The sequence below is a fragment of the Podarcis bocagei genome (genome assembly GCF_964188305.1).
Source record: "Podarcis bocagei genome assembly, chromosome: 2".
NCBI classification, from domain to species: Eukaryota; Metazoa; Chordata; class Lepidosauria; order Squamata; family Lacertidae; genus Podarcis; species Podarcis bocagei.
This window is the reverse complement of record NC_138126.1, coordinates 16,610,664-16,628,799: the sequence shown is the minus strand read 5'-3', so window position 1 is coordinate 16,628,799 and position 18,136 is coordinate 16,610,664. Positions and strand designations below refer to the sequence as shown.

General features: G+C 46.8%; 1 protein-coding gene across 2 annotated transcripts; it reads left to right on the top strand.

Moving 5' to 3' along the window:
- Positions 1 to 1,366: 1,366 nt before the first annotated feature.
- LOC308580849 (uncharacterized protein) lies at positions 1,367 to 17,124 on the top strand. Of its 2 annotated transcripts, none has more exons than XM_081183077.1 (5): positions 1,367 to 1,461; positions 13,220 to 13,302; positions 14,210 to 14,336; positions 14,434 to 14,529; positions 15,256 to 17,124. In XM_081183077.1, the coding sequence occupies exons 2-5, from the start codon at positions 13,228 to 13,230 to the stop codon at positions 16,353 to 16,355; spliced, it is 1,398 nt and encodes a 465-aa protein (XP_081039203.1). In that variant the 5' UTR covers positions 1,367 to 1,461; positions 13,220 to 13,227; the 3' UTR covers positions 16,356 to 17,124. The 2 variants fall into 2 exon arrangements, with proteins under 2 accessions (XP_081039203.1, XP_081039202.1); XM_081183076.1 differs by lacking the exon at positions 1,367 to 1,461 and adding an exon at positions 11,639 to 11,823.
- The last annotated feature ends 1,012 nt before the right edge of the window (positions 17,125 to 18,136 follow it).

Here is an 18,136-nt window from a genome sequence, read left to right as displayed (position 1 = left end):
AATCCCCACAACGGGGTGAGCTCCCATTGCTCGGTCCCTGCTCCTGCCAACCTAGCAGTTCAAAAGCACGTCAAAGTGAAAATAGATAAATAGGTACTGCTCCGGTGGGAAGGTAAACGGCGTTTCCGTGCGCTGCTCTGGTTCGCCAGAAGCGGCTTAGTCATGCTGGCCACATGACCCAGAAGCTGTACGCCGGCTCCCTCGGCCAGTAAAGCGAGATGAACGCCGTAACCCCACAGTCGTCTGGGACTGGACCTAACAGTCAGGGGTACCTTTACCTTTATTATTGGATCAATCCATCAACCTCTGATAGATAATTTAGAAGGATTGGGTCCAGCATCATTTTCGTTGCGTGTTTGTCCCAGTATCCATACTCGGCAGTGTTTCATCTAACGAAGCTCCTTCCTTGGAAGTGTCTTTGGGGTTGTGTGAAGGTTCACAAAGTAGACAATAAATACTCATGGATGCCATAAAGATTCAGTCAAGTGCAGAGTTTTACTTGACAGACATAAAAGCATATCGGTAGCAGATATATAGAAGAAGAAGAAGAGTTTGGATTTGATATCCCGCTTTATCACTACCCTAAGGAGTATCAAAGCGGCTAACATTCTCCTTTCCCTTCCTCTCCCACAACAAACACTCTGTGAGGTGAGTGGGGCTGAGAGACTTCAGAGAAGTGTGACTGGCCCAAGGTCACCCAGCAGCTGCATGTGGAGGAGCGGAGACGCGAACCCGGTTCCCCAGATTACGAGACTACTGCTCTTAACCACTACACCACACTGGCTCTATACAGACGTTCACCACTGTGGTGGTCAAGGCATGCTTAGAGTCCAACCAGAGTCCAACACTCTCCCTTTGCTTCTCTCCACAAGACACAAGCAAGAGACTCACAGAACCATTGTTATCAGTACTTCCTGTCACACTGAGCAAGTCCAAAGAACAGTTCCCACAGAAAACGTCCTTGCATAGACAAAACAATCTCCGCCTTCTGCTGCTTCTTGAAACAACTTCTCTGTTCTCTGTTTCTGGAACAAATGATTCTCTCACTCTCACACAGAAAGTTATTCCTTTGGCAGTCTTCTTCTTTGGCGATCACTCGTAGCCGAGTAAGATTGTCTTCCATGAACACGGTTTTAACGGTGAGTCCATAAGTGACTGTGGAGGCCAAGTCTGGACCCACACGTCCTTCCACAGTGGGGACATTGGTTTCTGGGCGGGAGCTGATCACGGTGAGGGTTTGCCAAGCGTGTCTTCCTCTTAGCACATTTTCCCCTTTCGTCCTGAGTTTGAGCATCTTCAAAGCCCACAACACCCTTATCTCTCATGTGATTGGCTGACTGTGAGTCATGTGACAGAGGCATTCCATTCTGTTGTGACTGTTATTCAAATTGTTTTCATTTGTGAAATGTTCTCCCCTGGGAGACTCGTTGGGCACCTTCATTAGTCATCTTTAGGTGCCAGGTAAAAATGTTCCTATTTAATCAGGACTTGGGCTGACTGACATCTCATATCCTTTTACATGCTTGTGGAAGGAGGAAGGGGGTTATAGATTTGTTTCTGTTTTTATTATGCATTTTGAGTTTTTATCGTGCATTTTTGTTCTGGGAACCATCTTGAGATCTTTGAATGAAGGGCGGTATAATAGGAAAAAATCCTTAAATAAGAGACACGGGGGAATGATTAATGGACTTCAATGTCTGTACACTAATGCACAAAGCATGGGAAATAAACAAGATGAGCTTGAGCTCTTGGTACAGCAAACTAAATATGACATAATAGGCATCACTGAAACCTGGTGGGATAAGTCCCACGATTGGAATGTAATAATGGGGGGATACAATCTATTTCAGAGAAACAGACCAGACAAGAAAGGAGGAGGAGTGGCGTTATATGTCAGGGATGTGTATACCTGTGAAGAGATCCAAGATTTAGAACCTCAAAGCCAATGTGAGAGCATTTGGGTCAAAATTAAGGGAGAGAAGAATAACAGAGACCTCATTGTGGGAGTTTACTATAGATCCCCAAGCCAAACGGAGGACATAGATGATGGCTTCCTGGAACAGATGGCCAAGCATGGAAAAGGAAGGGAGATAGTAGTAATGGGGGACTTCAATTACCCGGATATTTGTTGGACGTCAAACTCAGCCAAGAGCATAAGGTCAAACAGATTCCTCACTGGCCTTGCAGACAACTTCATTGTCCAGAAAGTGGGAGAAGCAACAAGAGGAACAGCCATTTTAGATCTGGTCCTAACCAATGTTGATGACCTGGTTAGTGGGGTAGAAGTGGAAGGATCATTAGGCGCGAGTGATCATGCTCTTCTGAAGTTTACTATACAGCGGAAAGGAGCAGCCAAGCATACTAGGACTCAATTTCTTGACTTTAAGAAAGCCGACTTCATAAAACTTAGGGAAGTGCTGGGTGAGATCCCATGGACAGTAATACTAAAAGGAAAGGGAGTTCATGATGGCTGGGAGTTTGTTAAGAGGGAGATAGTAAAAGCACAACGTCAGGCAATACCAATGAGACGGAAACATGGAAGGTGCCTAAAGAAGCCAGGGTGGCTATCTAAAGAACTTTTAACTGAATTAAGATTAAAAAAGGATGTGTACAAAAAATGGAAAAGGGGGGAAACCACCAAAGAGGAATTCAAACAAATAGCCAGCACGTGTAGACACAAAGTCAGAAAAGCTAAAGCACAGAATGAACTCAGGCTTGCTAGAGAGGTTAAAAGCAACAAAAAAGGCTTTTATGGGTATGTTCGTAGCAAAAGGAAGAACAAAGAAACAGTGGGGTCACTCAGAGGAGAAGATGGTGAAATGCAAACAGGGGACACAGAAAGGGCTGAACTCCTCAATGCCTTCTTTGCCTCAGTCTTCTCCGATAAAGAAAACAATGCCCGACCTGAAGAATTTGGAGCAAATGATTCAGCAAAGGAAACACAGCCCAGAATAACTAAGGAGACAGTACAAGAATATTTGGCTAGTTTAGATGTATTCAAGTCTCCAGGGCCAGATGAACTGCATCCAAGAGTATTAAAAGAACTGGCAGATGTGATCTCAGAACCACTGGCAGTCATCTTCGAGAAATCCTGGAGAACAGGCGAAGTCCCGGCAGACTGGAGGAGGGCAAATGTTGTCCCTATTTTCAAAAAGGGGAAAAGAGAGGACCCAAATAATTACCGCCCAGTCAGTCTGACATCAATAGCAGGGAAGATTCTGGAGCAGATCATTAAGCAAACAGTCTGTGAGCACCTAGAAAGGAATGCTGTGATCACCAATAGTCAGCATGGATTTCTGAAAAATAAGTCATGTCAGACTAACCTGATCTCATTTTTTGACAGAATTACAAGCCTGGTAGATGAAGGGAACACAGTGGATATAGCCTACCTTGATTTCAGTAAGGCATTTGACAAGGTGCCCCATGATATTCTTGTAAAGAAGCTGGTAAAATGCGGTCTTGACTCTGCTACCACTCAGTGGATTTGTAACTGGCTGACAGACCGAACCCAAAGGGTGCTCATCAATGGTTCCTCTTCATCCTGGAGAAGAGTGACTAGTGGGGTGCCACAGGGTTCTGTCTTGGGCCCGGTCTTATTTAACATCTTTATCAACGACTTGGATGATGGACTCAAGGGCATCCTGATCAAATTTGCAGATGACACCAAACTGGGAGGGGTGGCTAACACCCCAGAGGACAGGATCACACTTCAAAACGACCTTGACAGATTAGAGAACTGGGCAAAAACAAACAAAATGAATTTTAACAGGGAGAAATGTAAAGTATTGCACTTGGGCAAAAAAAATGAGAGGCACAAATACAAGATGGGTGACACCTGGCTTGAGAGCAGTACATGTGAAAAGGATCTAGGAGTCTTGGTTGACCACAAACTTGACATGAGCCAACAGTGTGACGCGGCAGCTAAAAAAGCCAATGCAATTCTGGGCTGCATCAATAGGAGTATAGCATCTAGATCAAGGGAAGTAATAGTGCCACTGTATTCTGCTCTGGTCAGACCACACCTGGAGTACTGTGTCCAGTTCTGGGCACCACAATTCAAGAAGGACACTGACAAACTGGAACGTGTCCAGAGGAGGGCAACCAAAATGGTCAAAGGCCTGGAAACGATGCCTTATGAGGAACGGCTAAGGGAGCTGGGCATGTTTAGCCTGGAGAAGAGGAGGTTAAGGGGTGATATGATAGCCATGTTCAAATATGTAAAAGGATGTCACATAGAGGAGGGAGAAAGGTTGTTTTCTGCTGCTCCAGAGAAGCGGACACGGAGCAATGGATCCAAACTACAAGAAAGAAGATTCCACCTAAACATTAGGAAGAACTTCCTGACAGTAAGAGCTGTTCGACAGTGGAATTTGCTGCCAAGGAGTGTGGTGGAGTCTCCTACTTTGGAGGTCTTTAAGCAGAGGCTTGACAACCATATGTCAGGAGTGCTCTGATGGTGTTTCCTGCTTGGCAGGGGGTTGGACTCGATGGCCCTTGTGGTCTCTTCCAACTCTATGATTCTATGATTCTATGATTCTATAATAATAATAATAATAATAATAATAATAATAATAATAATAATAATAGCATTCTCATTCTTGCCAACTGCGACCGAACTCACGCATATTCATTTCTCCGCAGTCACTATGTAAGTTCCTTGGGAACAGGGAGCTATGGAATAATTAGAACCATTGAACCAAATTTTGCTAATGAAGCTCAAATACAAGCGAGGTGCTCTTAAAAAAAAACAAAATGTGTTATGAATATTTCTTATTATATCCCCATAAGTGAAAGGGCTAGACTAGAGTGCCTTTTGAGGAAAAGATCTGGAAATCCAAAAGGAAACAGAGGCTGTGGGAATCCTGAGTTCTGCCCTGCAGCGACCTCAACCTGGCCTGGTCCGAAAGAAGGTTGTGTTAGGGTTTGAAACCTAAGACGCTGGCAAGTTAGCAATGTCATGTGACTTTAAGTAGTCAAGCTCGTTAAGTCGTTAAGTTGTTAAGTTGCTCAGTATATAAAGAGTGTTTGTTTTCTCTGTGTTTGGGGCGTGAAGCAAAAATGTCCGAAAGCTCCGGAGGTGTTTCTGTTATCTTTCTGCAATAAACCTGTCTTTGGAAAGACAGGCTTCCCTGTGTCGTTATTTCTTTGCTGCTGAGACTCTGAAGCCTTGTACTGCAACAAGAATCTCTGCACTGGACTTAATTAATGCTCTGCAAAGAGAGCTGTTGCTGGTGGCGCAGCGGAAGCGTTTACTGGACCAGTACAAACTCTCTTAGGTTATGGATCCTTCTACGTTTCTACAGCTGTATTGTGTGCAGAGAAAGTGAAAGCAACTTTCGGATGAGAGAAGACCGGCTTGGTCGTAAATCCAGCTCTTAAAGGAGGCTGGAGGCGTCTGAAAAGTGAGTAAGACAAATCCCAAGGGGAAAGAGAAGAAAGGGCACACAGAGGGAGTAGCAGCAGACCCCAAGAATGGCAGTGGAAAATTTCCAGGTTCCCTTTACAAAGTTGAACTCTGCTAATTACGTGCAGTGGTCTAAGAGGGTTCAAGTCTGGTTGGAAGCCAAAGAAGTGTGGGCTGACTATGTCCAGAGGCGAAAGCCGTTTGTGGCTGTTGCAGCAGATGCCACAGCAGAGCAACAGGCTGCTGCACATGCTCAGAACAGGGAACATGATAAAATGGACACTAAAGCAAGATGCATGTTGATGGTATCGATAGACGATTCCCAATTACCTCATGTGGAAAATTTAAGGTCTGCATTTGAAATTTGGGAAGCTCTTAGGCGAATTTACCATAGAGCCACGCCCGGAGAGAAGGTGAACATTATACGTGCTTTGTATGAGTTGAAATTGAAGCCAGAGGATAGTGTGGTTGAACACACGTCACAGATGACTGAGTATTTCAACCAACTGTCATCTTTAGGTGTGAATTTTCCTGAAAATATTAAAGTTTATACTCTGCTTAGCAGCCTGCATGCAGGGTTTGAAAACTTAGTACTAACTTTACAAGTTTTGCCAGAGGACCAGTTGAATATGAATTATGTGACTGGTAGATTGTGTGAACAAGAATATCAACATCATCGAAAACGTATTGACAATTCAAATACCCCAAGGGTTGGATGTTCAGATAATTCCCAGCGTGGGAAAACTAGCAGGCAGAGCTGTAAGGAAGCCTCACAAGTGTCTGCTATGGCCAGCAAGTCATGTTTTCGATGTGGCAGCAGGTTTCATTTGATAGCAAAGTGTCCAGAAAAGCAACAGGAATTTCAACAGTCCAAGGCCAGTTTCCGGAGTTACAGAGGAAGACGACGTGAGAACTACAAGAATCAACGATCCGGAGGGGGAGCAGGTGCTGATAAGGGACTATCTGCAATGGCAGCACAACAGAGTCCTAAAAGGAGCCAACAAACTTTGAAGTGGATAATTGACAGTGGAGCAAGTCACAGTTTAGTTCCAGCGACATCTAGGGGCCGCTTGATGAACTGCAAGACATTGCCAGTTGCAAAAACCGTGACTATAGCAGACAATAGTAAACGAGAAATGAACCTTAAAGGCACAATTTATGTTAACTGTTTGCAAACTAACCTTCCTGTTTTTGTTCTTCCAGGAATGAAGAATGGACTTTTGAGTGTGTCATGCCTGGTAAAAAGTGGTTTTAAGGTTGAGTTTGAAAATGATGTGTGCACCATTTCAAAACAGGGAAAGGAGCTAGTTAAAATTCCCTGTGAGGATGGGCTTTTTGTTTTGGATGAAGAGCAGTTAGCAGCAGGTAGATGTTCAACAGGTGAAGCGCAAGCTAAGTGTGTAAATAAGGCTCCTCATACAGGTTGTGCACATCTACTACATAGAAGGTTAGCTCATATATGCTTTAAGTATGTAAGCAAGATGCCAGATTTAGCTGAGGAGTGTAACATTAAACCCTGTCCAAATTTCCTGGATTGTTGTGCTTGTAAACATGCTAAGGTTAAGACATGTAACTATCCTAGATCTGATAGAGTAAGCAAGAAACCCTTTGAACTTGTGCACACAGACGTGTGTGGCCCTATGCCAGTCAAATCGCTTGGAGGTGCGAGATTTATGCAAATTTTGGTGGATGACTTTTCAAGGGCTAGTTGGGTTTTCTTTCTGAAAGAAAAATCACAAGCAGCTTCCATCCTGATGGATTGGATTGAAGAAGTTGAATGTAAATTTGACACCAGGGTACGTAAAATACAATCAGATCGTGGTGGGGAATTTGTGAACCACACGCTGGAGACATGGTTAAAAAGGAAAGGTATAGTTCATAGACTTACCAATCCCTATTCACCACAGGAGAATGCAGTTGCCGAAAGAAAATTTCGAACATTACAGGAAGCCATTACTGCTTTGCTGTTTGATTCTGGACTTCCACAGCGTTTTTGGGCTGAGGCTGCACTGTATGCGAATTATACTTTTAACAGAGTGTACAGTAGCACAGTAGGCAACACTCCTTACTTCATGCTATTTGGGAAAAAACCAAAAATTGATCATCTAAGAGTTTTTGGATGCCGTGCTTATGTGCTGGTGCCTAGGGCACAACGTAGGAAAGGCGATCCTAGGTCTAAAGAAATGATTTTCTGTGGTTATCAAGCAAACACAAAAGGTTGGAGATTTGTAAATGTAGAAGGCAATCAAACGAAAATCACAATCAGCAGAAGTGCGGAATTTTGTGAACAGGATGGTTGGAATAAGATTCATGGAAATCCTGACATACTATTTGATGTGGTGAACAGTAACAATGAAACTCAGGCCCCAGGGCAGGTATTAGTTTCAGAACAGACTGAGGAATTTGAGTCTGAGGACAAGGGTGAGAAATCGCCTAGCTCACCCAAGTCTGTAAAGTCAGAATCTTCTAGCTCTAAAAGTTCACCTGTACAGCAAGAGAGACGTGTAAAGTCAGAATCAGAAAGTTCTTCAACTACTAGTGACAAACAGGTGACAACTAGTGATTCTGGGTCAGAGGGGGAAACTGAAGGAACATCGCAGGAACTGTTAAGGCGTTCCAAGCGTGCCAACAAAGGTAAACCTCCTGAAAGGTACCAAGCTATTAGTGTTTGGGCTGGTTTGGCAAATTGCGAACCTGAAAGTTTTGAGGAGGTTGAGCAATTACCCCAGGAGGAGGCCAGTAGGTGGCGTGAGGCCATGCAAAAGGAGTTGAATTCTATGAAAGAACTGGGTGTGTTTTCCATCACCAAACTGCCAGAAGGTACCAAGGCAGTAAGTTGTAGGTGGGTGTACAGGATAAAGACAACAGCGATGGGGAAACCAGAGTACAAAGCAAGGCTTGTAGCTCGAGGTTTTACGCAAAGGAAGGGGTTACATTATTCCGAAGTCTATGCACCCACTTCAAGGAGTGAAACCCTACGGGCACTATTAGCAGTTGCTGCTCAGAAAGGGTTCAAAGTGAATCAATTTGATGTCTCTACAGCTTATCTTCATTCAGACTTGGCTGAAGAGCTCTATATGGAGCTACCGCCAGGATTGAAAGTTGGTAAATCAAATCAGGTGTGGAAACTACATAAATCTATTTATGGACTCAAGCAATCTGCTCATAATTGGAATGAGTGTTTGAATGACGTTTTGGTAGGCATTGGTTTTAGCAGGAGCAAGGCTGACAATTGCTTATATTTCAGAAGTTCAGGAGATGCTCAAGAATCTTTGCTTGTTTATGTAGATGACCTGATTTATACTTCAAAGACACAAGAACAAGTAAAAAAACTAGCCAAAGAGTTAAATAAACACTTCAAAGTTAAGAATCTTGGTGATGTGAAGGTCTATCTTGGTGTTCAGATAGATAGGACCAAAAATGGCAGTTTTCTACTGAATCAAAAAGGCAAGATATTGCAAATGTTGAAAAAGTTTAACATGACGGAGTGTGCAGGTGTTAGAACACCAATGGAAATGGGTTTTGTAAAAGACAATGAGTTCAAGGATAGTGCTGAATTCAAGCGTGCTGAAATCTTTCAGTCAGCACTGGGAAGCTTACTTCATCTTTCGCAATGGAGTAGACCAGATATTGCTTACGCTGTTAACTTACTCAGCAGAGAAGCTTCGAAACCTAGTGTAAATGCATGGAAAGGAATTCAAAGAGTGTTAAGATATTTACAATACACCAAAGATTTTTGCCTTGAATTATCTTCGGAAGGACAAGCACAGATTACTTGTTGGGCAGATAGTGATTGGGCAAATTTAAAAGATAGAAAATCAGTGTCTGGCTGTGTAATAAAATTTGGTAACTCTCTGATTGGGTGGAGATCCAAGAAACAGAACCTGATTACCTTGTCGTCAACAGAAGCTGAGTTCTGTGCCTTATCTGAGTTATGTAGAGATCTAGAATTTTACAAATGCTTGGCACAAGAGATGTATGAAAAGGCCATCACTCCAATCACTGTATGGGGTGATAATCAACCGTGTCTTAAGTTAGCACAAAATGGGCAGTTTAAAGGTCGTACAAAACATTTGGATATCCGCTTTCAAAATGTTTGTCAAACGGTAAAAGCAGGAATTGTTAAATTAAATTACTGTCCCAGTCATGAAAATCAAGCTGATGGTTTTACAAAACCGCTTGGGTTTCAGCGGCATGAAAACTTTTGTGAAGAAATGGGTCTGAAGTAATTTTGTTTTTTGTATTGCCAGCGAGAGGGGGTGTTAGGGTTTGAAACCTAAGACGCTGGCAAGTTAGCAATGTCATGTGACTTTAAGTAGTCAAGCTCGTTAAGTCGTTAAGTTGTTAAGTTGCTCAGTATATAAAGAGTGTTTGTTTTCTCTGTGTTTGGGGCGTGAAGCAAAAATGTCCGAAAGCTCCGGAGGTGTTTCTGTTATCTTTCTGCAATAAACCTGTCTTTGGAAAGACAGGCTTCCCTGTGTCGTTATTTCTTTGCTGCTGAGACTCTGAAGCCTTGTACTGCAACAAGAATCTCTGCACTGGACTTAATTAATGCTCTGCAAAGAGAGCTGTTGCTGGTGGCGCAGCGGAAGCGTTTACTGGACCAGTACAAACTCTCTTAGGTTGTGCTGCAGCAAATGAGACCATTTTAGAATCATCTAGTCCAACCCCCTGCAGTGCAGGAATCTTGTGCCCAAACTCGAACCCATGACCGAGATTAAGAGTCTCGTGGTCTACCAGCTGAGCTATCCCAGGAGTACAACAGCCATTGCATCGGTTCTTTGCATGCGGACATTTAAGTCTAGGGTCAGGAGGAGCAGGGAAAGAGGTGCAAACGCTGCTACACATGAGAAGAAACCAAACTGCCTGCTAGCTTGTTTTCCTCTACGCAATAAAGGCAACCTAACAGCTAGTTCACTCTGACCTCCCTTTAAACCAAATATGTTCTTCAGCTGCAGATCAGACGAGAGTCGTCATAAAACACACCATTTAGGAAACATGATAATAATAATAATAATAATAATTTTTATTTATACCCCGCCCTCCCCTGGGCTCAGGGCGGCTAACAAGCAATAATAAAAACAAGTTGAATGAATGCAACTTAAAAACAAGATTAAAATGCAACATTAAAATATTGAAACATTAAAATATTAAAATGCAGCCTCATCACAGGAGGAGAAAGGAAAAAGAAAAAAGAAAGAGGGGGAGGGAATCAAATTGGCTCCAAGAGACAAAGGCCAGGCAGAACAACTCTGTCTTACAGGCCCTGCGGAAAGAAATCAGATCCTGCAGGGCCCTTGTCTCATGAGGCAGAGCGTTCCACCAGGCCGGAGCCAGTGCTGAGAAGGCCCTGCTCTGGTTGAGGCTAATCTGACTTCCTTAGGGCCTGGGACCACTAGGGTGTTGCTATTTATGGACCTTGAGGCTCTCCGTGGGGCATACCGGGAGAGGCGGTCCCGTAAGTACGAGGGTCCTAGGCCGTGAAGGGCTTTAAAGGTAAATACCAGCACCTTAAATCTGACCCAGTACTCCACCGGGAGCTAGTGTAGCTTGAAAAGTACTGGGTGAATATGCTCCCATGGGCAGAGACCCCGTGAGGAGCCTCGCTGCAGCATTCTGCACCCGCTGGAGTTTGTGGGACAGTTTCAAGGGCAGCCCCGCGTAGAGGGAATTACAGTAGTCAAGCCTGGAGGTGACCATTGCATGGATCACTGTGGCCAGGTCGGGGCGGGGAAGGTAAGGGACCAACTGCTTGATGCGGCGAAGGTGGAAAAATGTCGCCTTGGCTGTTGCTGTAACCTGCGCCTCCCTGGAAAGGGAGGCGTCAAGGATTACACCCAAACTCTTAACGGAAGGCAATGGCACTAATTGGGCCCCCGCAAGAGACGGGAGTTGGTCCCTCATCCCCATGCCATCCCGACCCAGCCAGAGGACGGGACATAAAACACTTCAGTGAATTTTGGGCATGAGCTTGATCGGAATGAAACCACGACGGGCTTATAACCCGCCAAAAGCTGTTGTTGCTTTCTGTTTGATTTTGAAAAATGCAAGCCCATCGCAGACCCTTTTTTATATTTTTAACAGCAGGGCTCTCGACAGCCTGGCGTTTGCTCCTAAAGCACAGGCGAGGGTGGCGCTGGGGGAACTACAGCTCCCAGAATCCCCTCTGGTTGGTTTTTGTGCGGGGCAGACGCAAAGGAGGGGGCGAGAGAGAGGGGAGAAAAAGAGGACTACAAGTCCCAGCAGCCAGGGTCAGGCTGTCTGAATCCCAAGAGATCTAGCGGAGTCATTGGATCTGGGGGTGGGGAGGTTGGGGAGCGGAAAGGGATCTGCTGGGAGTGGGGTGCGGTGGGGTGGCGCGCCCCCAACCTTGGTGAATTGCATCCTGGAGGAGCCTGTGCGCAATTTAGCCAATGCAGGTGAGGGTCCAGAAAGAGGGGCGCTTGCCTTCCTGGAGAAGGAGGGTGGGTGGGGTGGGCTCCCATCTTTCCTCCCCCCCCCCCCGCCCCACTTTTCTGATTCTGTCTTAGATTTTGAGGGTGATGGAGCTGGAAGCGGTGTGGGGTGGAGAAGGGAGCGGCGGCAGGGCTTTTGAGTTTTCCTTTGTTTCCTCTCCCGCCGCCGCTCCCACCCCCCCCCCAAACCCCAAACCTTGGAAAGGTGGAAGAAGAAGAATGGGTGGAATTCAGTGGAGGCAAAAACGGTGGGCAGAAGGAGATCATGGCTTGCTTGGGCGCCTGCTGCCCTCTCCCCTTTTTAGCAATCGAACGAGATGGGAAGGGCAGGGCAGGAAGAAACAGGTTTTTAAAAGCAAAGCAAAAAGAAGTCGGGTCATCTAGCAATTCTGCAGCCTTGCTGAGTGCCCCTCCCCCCGATTTTTCCGGGCTGCAATTCCCATCATCCCTGACCATTAGGGGTGGTTAGAGTTGTGGGCACCAAACAGCATCTCGCGGCCCACAGGGTAGTAGCAGGACTTTATATTTAAAAAAAACCACTTGGTTTTTAGTTTGCGTTTTCCTGTTTTATTATGTGCTCCGCTCCTTTAACTGGAGAGCTGTGTCAGTGCGCAAGGATGCAAGTCTGTTGCAGCTAACGCACCCAAGAGAGTCGCAGGGCGCCTGAAGTCATGGTGGCAGAAGTTTTTGCGGACTGGAGTCTGCGCTGTCAGATGCAGGAAGCGCATGTTGGGCGACGGATTTTGGTTTTTAGTTTGCGTTTTCCTGTTTTATCGTGTGCCTTGCTCCTTTAACTGAAGAGATGTCTCATTGCCCCTGGGATCTCTTTGGATGAGGGTGCTAGAGCGACTGAGGTGGCCGCCTCAGGGCAGCAGGTGAGGCGGAGAATGGGGCTGAACTGTTGGGAGGATGGAGTTGAGCAAGCGCCATGTCGCCTAGCCTGCACCTCCAAAGGTGGCTTGCTAGCCGCAGGTGAGGTGAAAGGGGCTGCTGTCCTCTCGCCGGCGTTGAAGCACGATTCGGCCGCCTACGTGGTCAGCTTCTGCCAGCTTGTCCCTTTGCCTCAAGCTGCAAAATGTCTTGGGCTGGCCCTGGGTGGGGAGGAAAAGGGTAAATGGTGGCTTTTCCCTCCCACCCCCACCAAGCTACAATTCCCAGAGTGGTGCAACAGTCAAATCCTCTTCACATGGAATTCTGGGAACTATAGCTCTGGGAGGGGAATATAGGGGTGTGTGTGTCTCTTTTTCCCATCGTGCATTTTACCTCATAAAATCCAATGTAATGTTGAAAAACAAGATTCCCCCCCCCTCCTTTGTACTTGAAATGAACCACTTTTTCTTTGGTTTTTTAACTTCTACAGAAGACAATATGAGGGCCATGTTTCTGTCCGGATTGTCTCCTCCTTCCAGAGGATGGGAAAGAGCTGCAGCTGAGCCATCTCAGGTAAGATTTTGGGCCCAAAGTCCTTCCAAGTGGAAGTGATTGGGGTACAGTCATACCTCATGTTATGTTTGCTTCATGTTACGTTCTTTCAGGTTACATCCTGCGGCGACCCGGAAGTACCGGAAAGGGTTACTTCCGGGTTTTGCCGCTCGCACATGCGCAGAAACGCAAAATGACGTCACACGCATGTGCAGAAGCGGCAAATCGCAACCCACGTGTGCACAGATGTGCCGCTGTGGGTTGCGCTCTTTTTATGTTGCGAACTGGCCTCTGGAACGGATCCCGTTCGCAACCAGAGGTACCACTGAACATGCAAAAATACCCTTTTAACTCCACGGAAAAGTGCTGCCCATTGAGGGATTGCGCATCTGGCTTGCGTGGACGTGATACAATACAGTGGTACCTCGGGTTAAGTACTTAATTCGTTCTGGAGGTCTGTTCTGAACCTGAGACTGTTCTTAACCTGAAGCACCACTTTAGCTAATGGGGCCTCCTGCCGCCACTGTGCCACTGCTGCACAATTTCTGTTCTCATCCTGAAGCAAAGTTCTTAACCTGAGGTAATATTTCTGGGTTAGCGGAGTCTGTAACCTGAAGTGTCTGTAACCTGAAGTGTATGTAACCCCAGGTACCACTGTACACTATTAACATTACTTTCAACAGTCATATTTTCCCCCAGAGGATCCTGGGAACTATAGTTTGTTAAGGGTGCTGAGAATTGTTAAGAGACCCCCTCCTCCCCTTGCAGAGCTACAGTTCCCAGAGCTCTCTAGGAAGAAGGATCAGTTGTTTAAACACTCTGGTATATAAGTACTATGGAATGAAATATAGAAATGTTTGCAGCCTTTCATTTTCTCTCTGCGGGTGAGAGCTTTTGAGGCTGAGACGAGGATTCTTCTTTCTTCCAGGGGCTGGTGACTTTCGGAGATGTGGCCGTCTATTTCACAGAGGCACAAGGCGCTCTGCTGGACCCAAATCAGAGAGCTCTCTACAGAGAGGTCATGATGGAGAATTATGAGAACGTGACCTCCTTAGGTAAGGAACTTTGCTGCCTTGTTTTGTTAAGCTAGGGAGAAAAAACTCCTTTGTGGGAAGAGGAGGGCTTTTAATTTTTTGAAAATCTTTTATCAAGGGTTTCCGGTTGCAAAGCCTGTCCTCATCACTCGTCTGGAACAAGGAGAAGCTCCCTGGGTACCAGATCCTCGGAACTTGGGCAGCAGGTGCTCAGGTGAGAGGCTAGGGCATGCCAACAGGCGGATAATCCATTGAGGAGTGTCCCCATCACCGAAACATGGCCAGACATGAGTCTCAGCCATTACATGTGAATGTGTTGCCTCTTCCCACTGCTCTTCTTTGAAACACTTGCTTACCCTGTGTGGGGAGGGAATCCCACAACTTTGGGGCTGCCACAAGGAATACCCTCTCTCGGGTCGCCCCAGCCACCAAACCTCTGAACTACCCAAAGGGCTCCCTCCCTCTTCTGATCTTAACATCAAAGAGGGTCTTCAGGGAAGGAGACGGTCTTTCAGATATTTAGGGCCTAAGTCGTTTAGTAGCCATGAAGAGACTTATTTTTCTGCGAGTTTGTCTCAGCCTGTTTTAAAGTCACCTGATTTGGCGGTCTGGTGGCCACCACTTTCTGTGGCAAAAATTTACCTCAGGAAAGTTACAGCTTGCTTCCAGTTTTAAAACCACACGATTTGGTGGTCTGGTAGCCACCACTTTCTGCGGCAAAAATTCACCTCAGGAAATTTACAGCTTACTTCCAGTTTTAAAGCCACCCGATTTGGCGGTCTGGTTGCCGCCACCACCTCCTGTGGCAAAAAATGTCTCCAGGAAATTTACAGCTTATTTCCCACAACTCAACCTGATTGACTTTCTACGATTCTTCCTCTTCTGGAGTTGAAGGTCAGTCCTGTCAGTGTCTCCCCCCCCCCTTCTCACCCCCTTCCAGGTGTCTTGAGGAAGAAGAACTCATGCCGCAAGTGTGGGAAATGCTTCCCTCAGAAACCAGATCTCATCATACACCGCTTGGTCCACATGGGAGAGAAGCCCTTCAAGTGCTTGGAGTGTGCGAAGTATTTCGTTCACCATTCGGAGCTCGTGAAACACCAGCGGGTCCACACAGGGGAGAGGCCCTTCAAGTGCCTGGAGTGCGGGAAGTGCTTTTCGCGCCAGTCCGTCCTCGTGAATCACCACAGGATCCACACAGGGGAGAAACCTTACAAATGCCTGGAGTGCGTGAAGTGCTTCACCCAGAGATCGCAGCTCGTCAGGCACCAGAGAGTTCACACGGGAGAGAAGCCGTACAAGTGTCCCGAGTGCGAGAAGTGTTTCGCACGCCACTCGGTCCTCATCAACCACCAGAGAGTCCACACGGGGGAGAAGCCCTACCAGTGCTTGGAGTGTGCGAAATGCTTCGCACGGCAGTCCGTCCTCGTGAACCACCAGAGAGTCCACACGGGGGAGAAGCCCTACAAGTGTCAGGAGTGCGGGAAGCGTTTTGCTCACCAGTCGAACCTCGTGAACCACCAGAGGGTGCACACGGGCGAGAAGCCCTACAAGTGCTTGAAGTGCGGGAAGTGCTTCGCCCAGCAGTCGGACCTCGTGAAACACCGGCGCATCCACACGGGGGAGAGGCCGTACAAGTGCTTGGAGTGTGGCAAGTGCTTCGCCATCCATTCGGACGTCGTGAACCACCAGCGGGTCCACACGGGGGAGAAGCCTCACAAGTGCCAGGAGTGCGGGAAGTGCTTCGCTCAGCGCTCGGCCCTGGTGAGCCACCAGCGAGTCCACACAGGAGAGAAGCCCTACAAGTGTATGGAGTGCGAGAAATGCTTCTCGCAGTTGTCTAACCTCGTGAAGCACCAGCGAGTCCACACGGGAGAGAAACCCTACAAATGCTTGGAGTGCGGGAAGTGTTTCGCACGGCACTCACACCTCCGTGTTCACCACAGAGTTCACTTGAGAGCGAAAGTCAGCCAACGCCTCAACGATCTCGAGAGCTTGATGGAGAAGGGGGGCCTTATTCAGTATCAAATAGCCAGCACTTAATTGAAATTGAAATACTTTATTGTCACTTGTACAACTTGTATACAGTGAGATTACCCAAGCACCCCCAACTCAGCTCACTTAATTCCCCTCGTTTACTGACACACCCACCAAACCCCAAAGTCAGTTGCCCTGTTGTGATCTTTTCATTCAGCAGCCTAACAGCCCACGGATAGAAGCTATTCTTTACCCTGTTGGTGGGACTAATCCTGCTTTTATATCTTCTGCCTGAGGGCAGGAGATCAAGAAAGTGCCGGCCAGGGTGTGAATCATCCCTGAGAATTTTCCTCACTCGCCTGAGGCAACGTTCTTCCGCAATGTCATCCAGCGGATTCACGGGACAGCCCATAATATCTTGTGCTGTATTCACCACCCTCTGCAGGCACTTCCTATCAGATGATGTCAAACCAGCGTACGACACCGTGATGCAGCATGAATGATTGACATCGTTCTTCCGCAATACTCTGAGGAGATGGAGTCTCTGTTGGGCTTTCTTAACCACCTGGTTAAGAACATAAAAAGAATTTGCTGGATCAGGCCAGAGGCCCATTTTGTCCAGTATCCTGCACCCACAGTGGCCAAACAGATACCTGTGGGAAGCGTGCCAGGAGGACCTTCTCAGGCTTAGGTGAGAAGTACCTTGGGGTGAAGACGGATTTAGTATTTAGCAAATAGCCACAGTTCTTTACCTGAGCTTGACTTTGCAGTCAGCAGGGCAGGCACACACCAAGTAGTCAAATGGGCTCAGCTGTGTGTGTTGTCTACCTTTAACAAACAAGCCAGCGGACCTCACGTACGTTCTTCTGTTGTTCCTTTCTCAAACAGGAAAACCCAACCCACCAAATATTTTACGACTGTTTGCATAACGGGGGAGCAGGGAAAGCTGCTTGTGACATCACGGGTGCTAGCCAGTTGGCGCTGTCCGCAACTGCCCTTTCCCTGGCTCCAGCTTTTTGGAGCTTACCCCCCAGGCTAAGAGAATAAACACATTTATATTGAAGGCAGCAGAGGCCCTTGCCAGTCACCCTACCACTCTGAAATGTTTGTATCTGTCCTTGTTACTAGGCTGTAACGGTGTGGGAGAAATCAGGTATGTACTCTTTTGATTCTGAGTGTCCGGCTCAGGAGTGAAGTTACTGCGGAGGGCTGCCCCCATTATCCTTGAATATCTGGTATGCTTTATGGCTGTGGAGCCTCAAATCCCCAAAGGAGTAGCCTCAGTATCTCCTCTGTAAAGTTGCACCTTCGTTTACTGAACATCTCCTTAAGCCACACCCAGTGGCGTAGCATGGGTTGTCAGCACCCGGGGCAAGGCAAGTAATTTGCGCCCCCTAACCCGTGGATTTGCGCCCCCTAACCCGTGGATTTGCGCCCCCTAACCCTAACCCCCAGATGTTGCGCCCGGTGCGGCCGGCCCCCCCTGCACCCCCCACGCTACGCCACTGGCCACACCTATGTTCCCATCAGTCACTGAAGCAGCAGGAAGAGTAGAATTTCGGGAATCGGGGCCGAATGCCTTAAAGAAAATTATAAGCTGCTTTTGAGTATTTGGGAGAAGAGGAAAGATTTCAGCTGAACGTACAGCTATATAAACAAAGCTGTTCTGATCTGTAATGCTGGCTTTAAAATGTTCCGTATGGCAGTTTTGCGACCCGAAGCCCGATTCCGGGCACCTGTCGCGTTAGGGTTTGAATTGGAATGGTACAGTAGGGGTAAGCACTTCAGTTTTCCGATTAGCACTGTTGTCGTTTAAATACTTTGGTTGTTGCTGCTTAGCGGCCTAG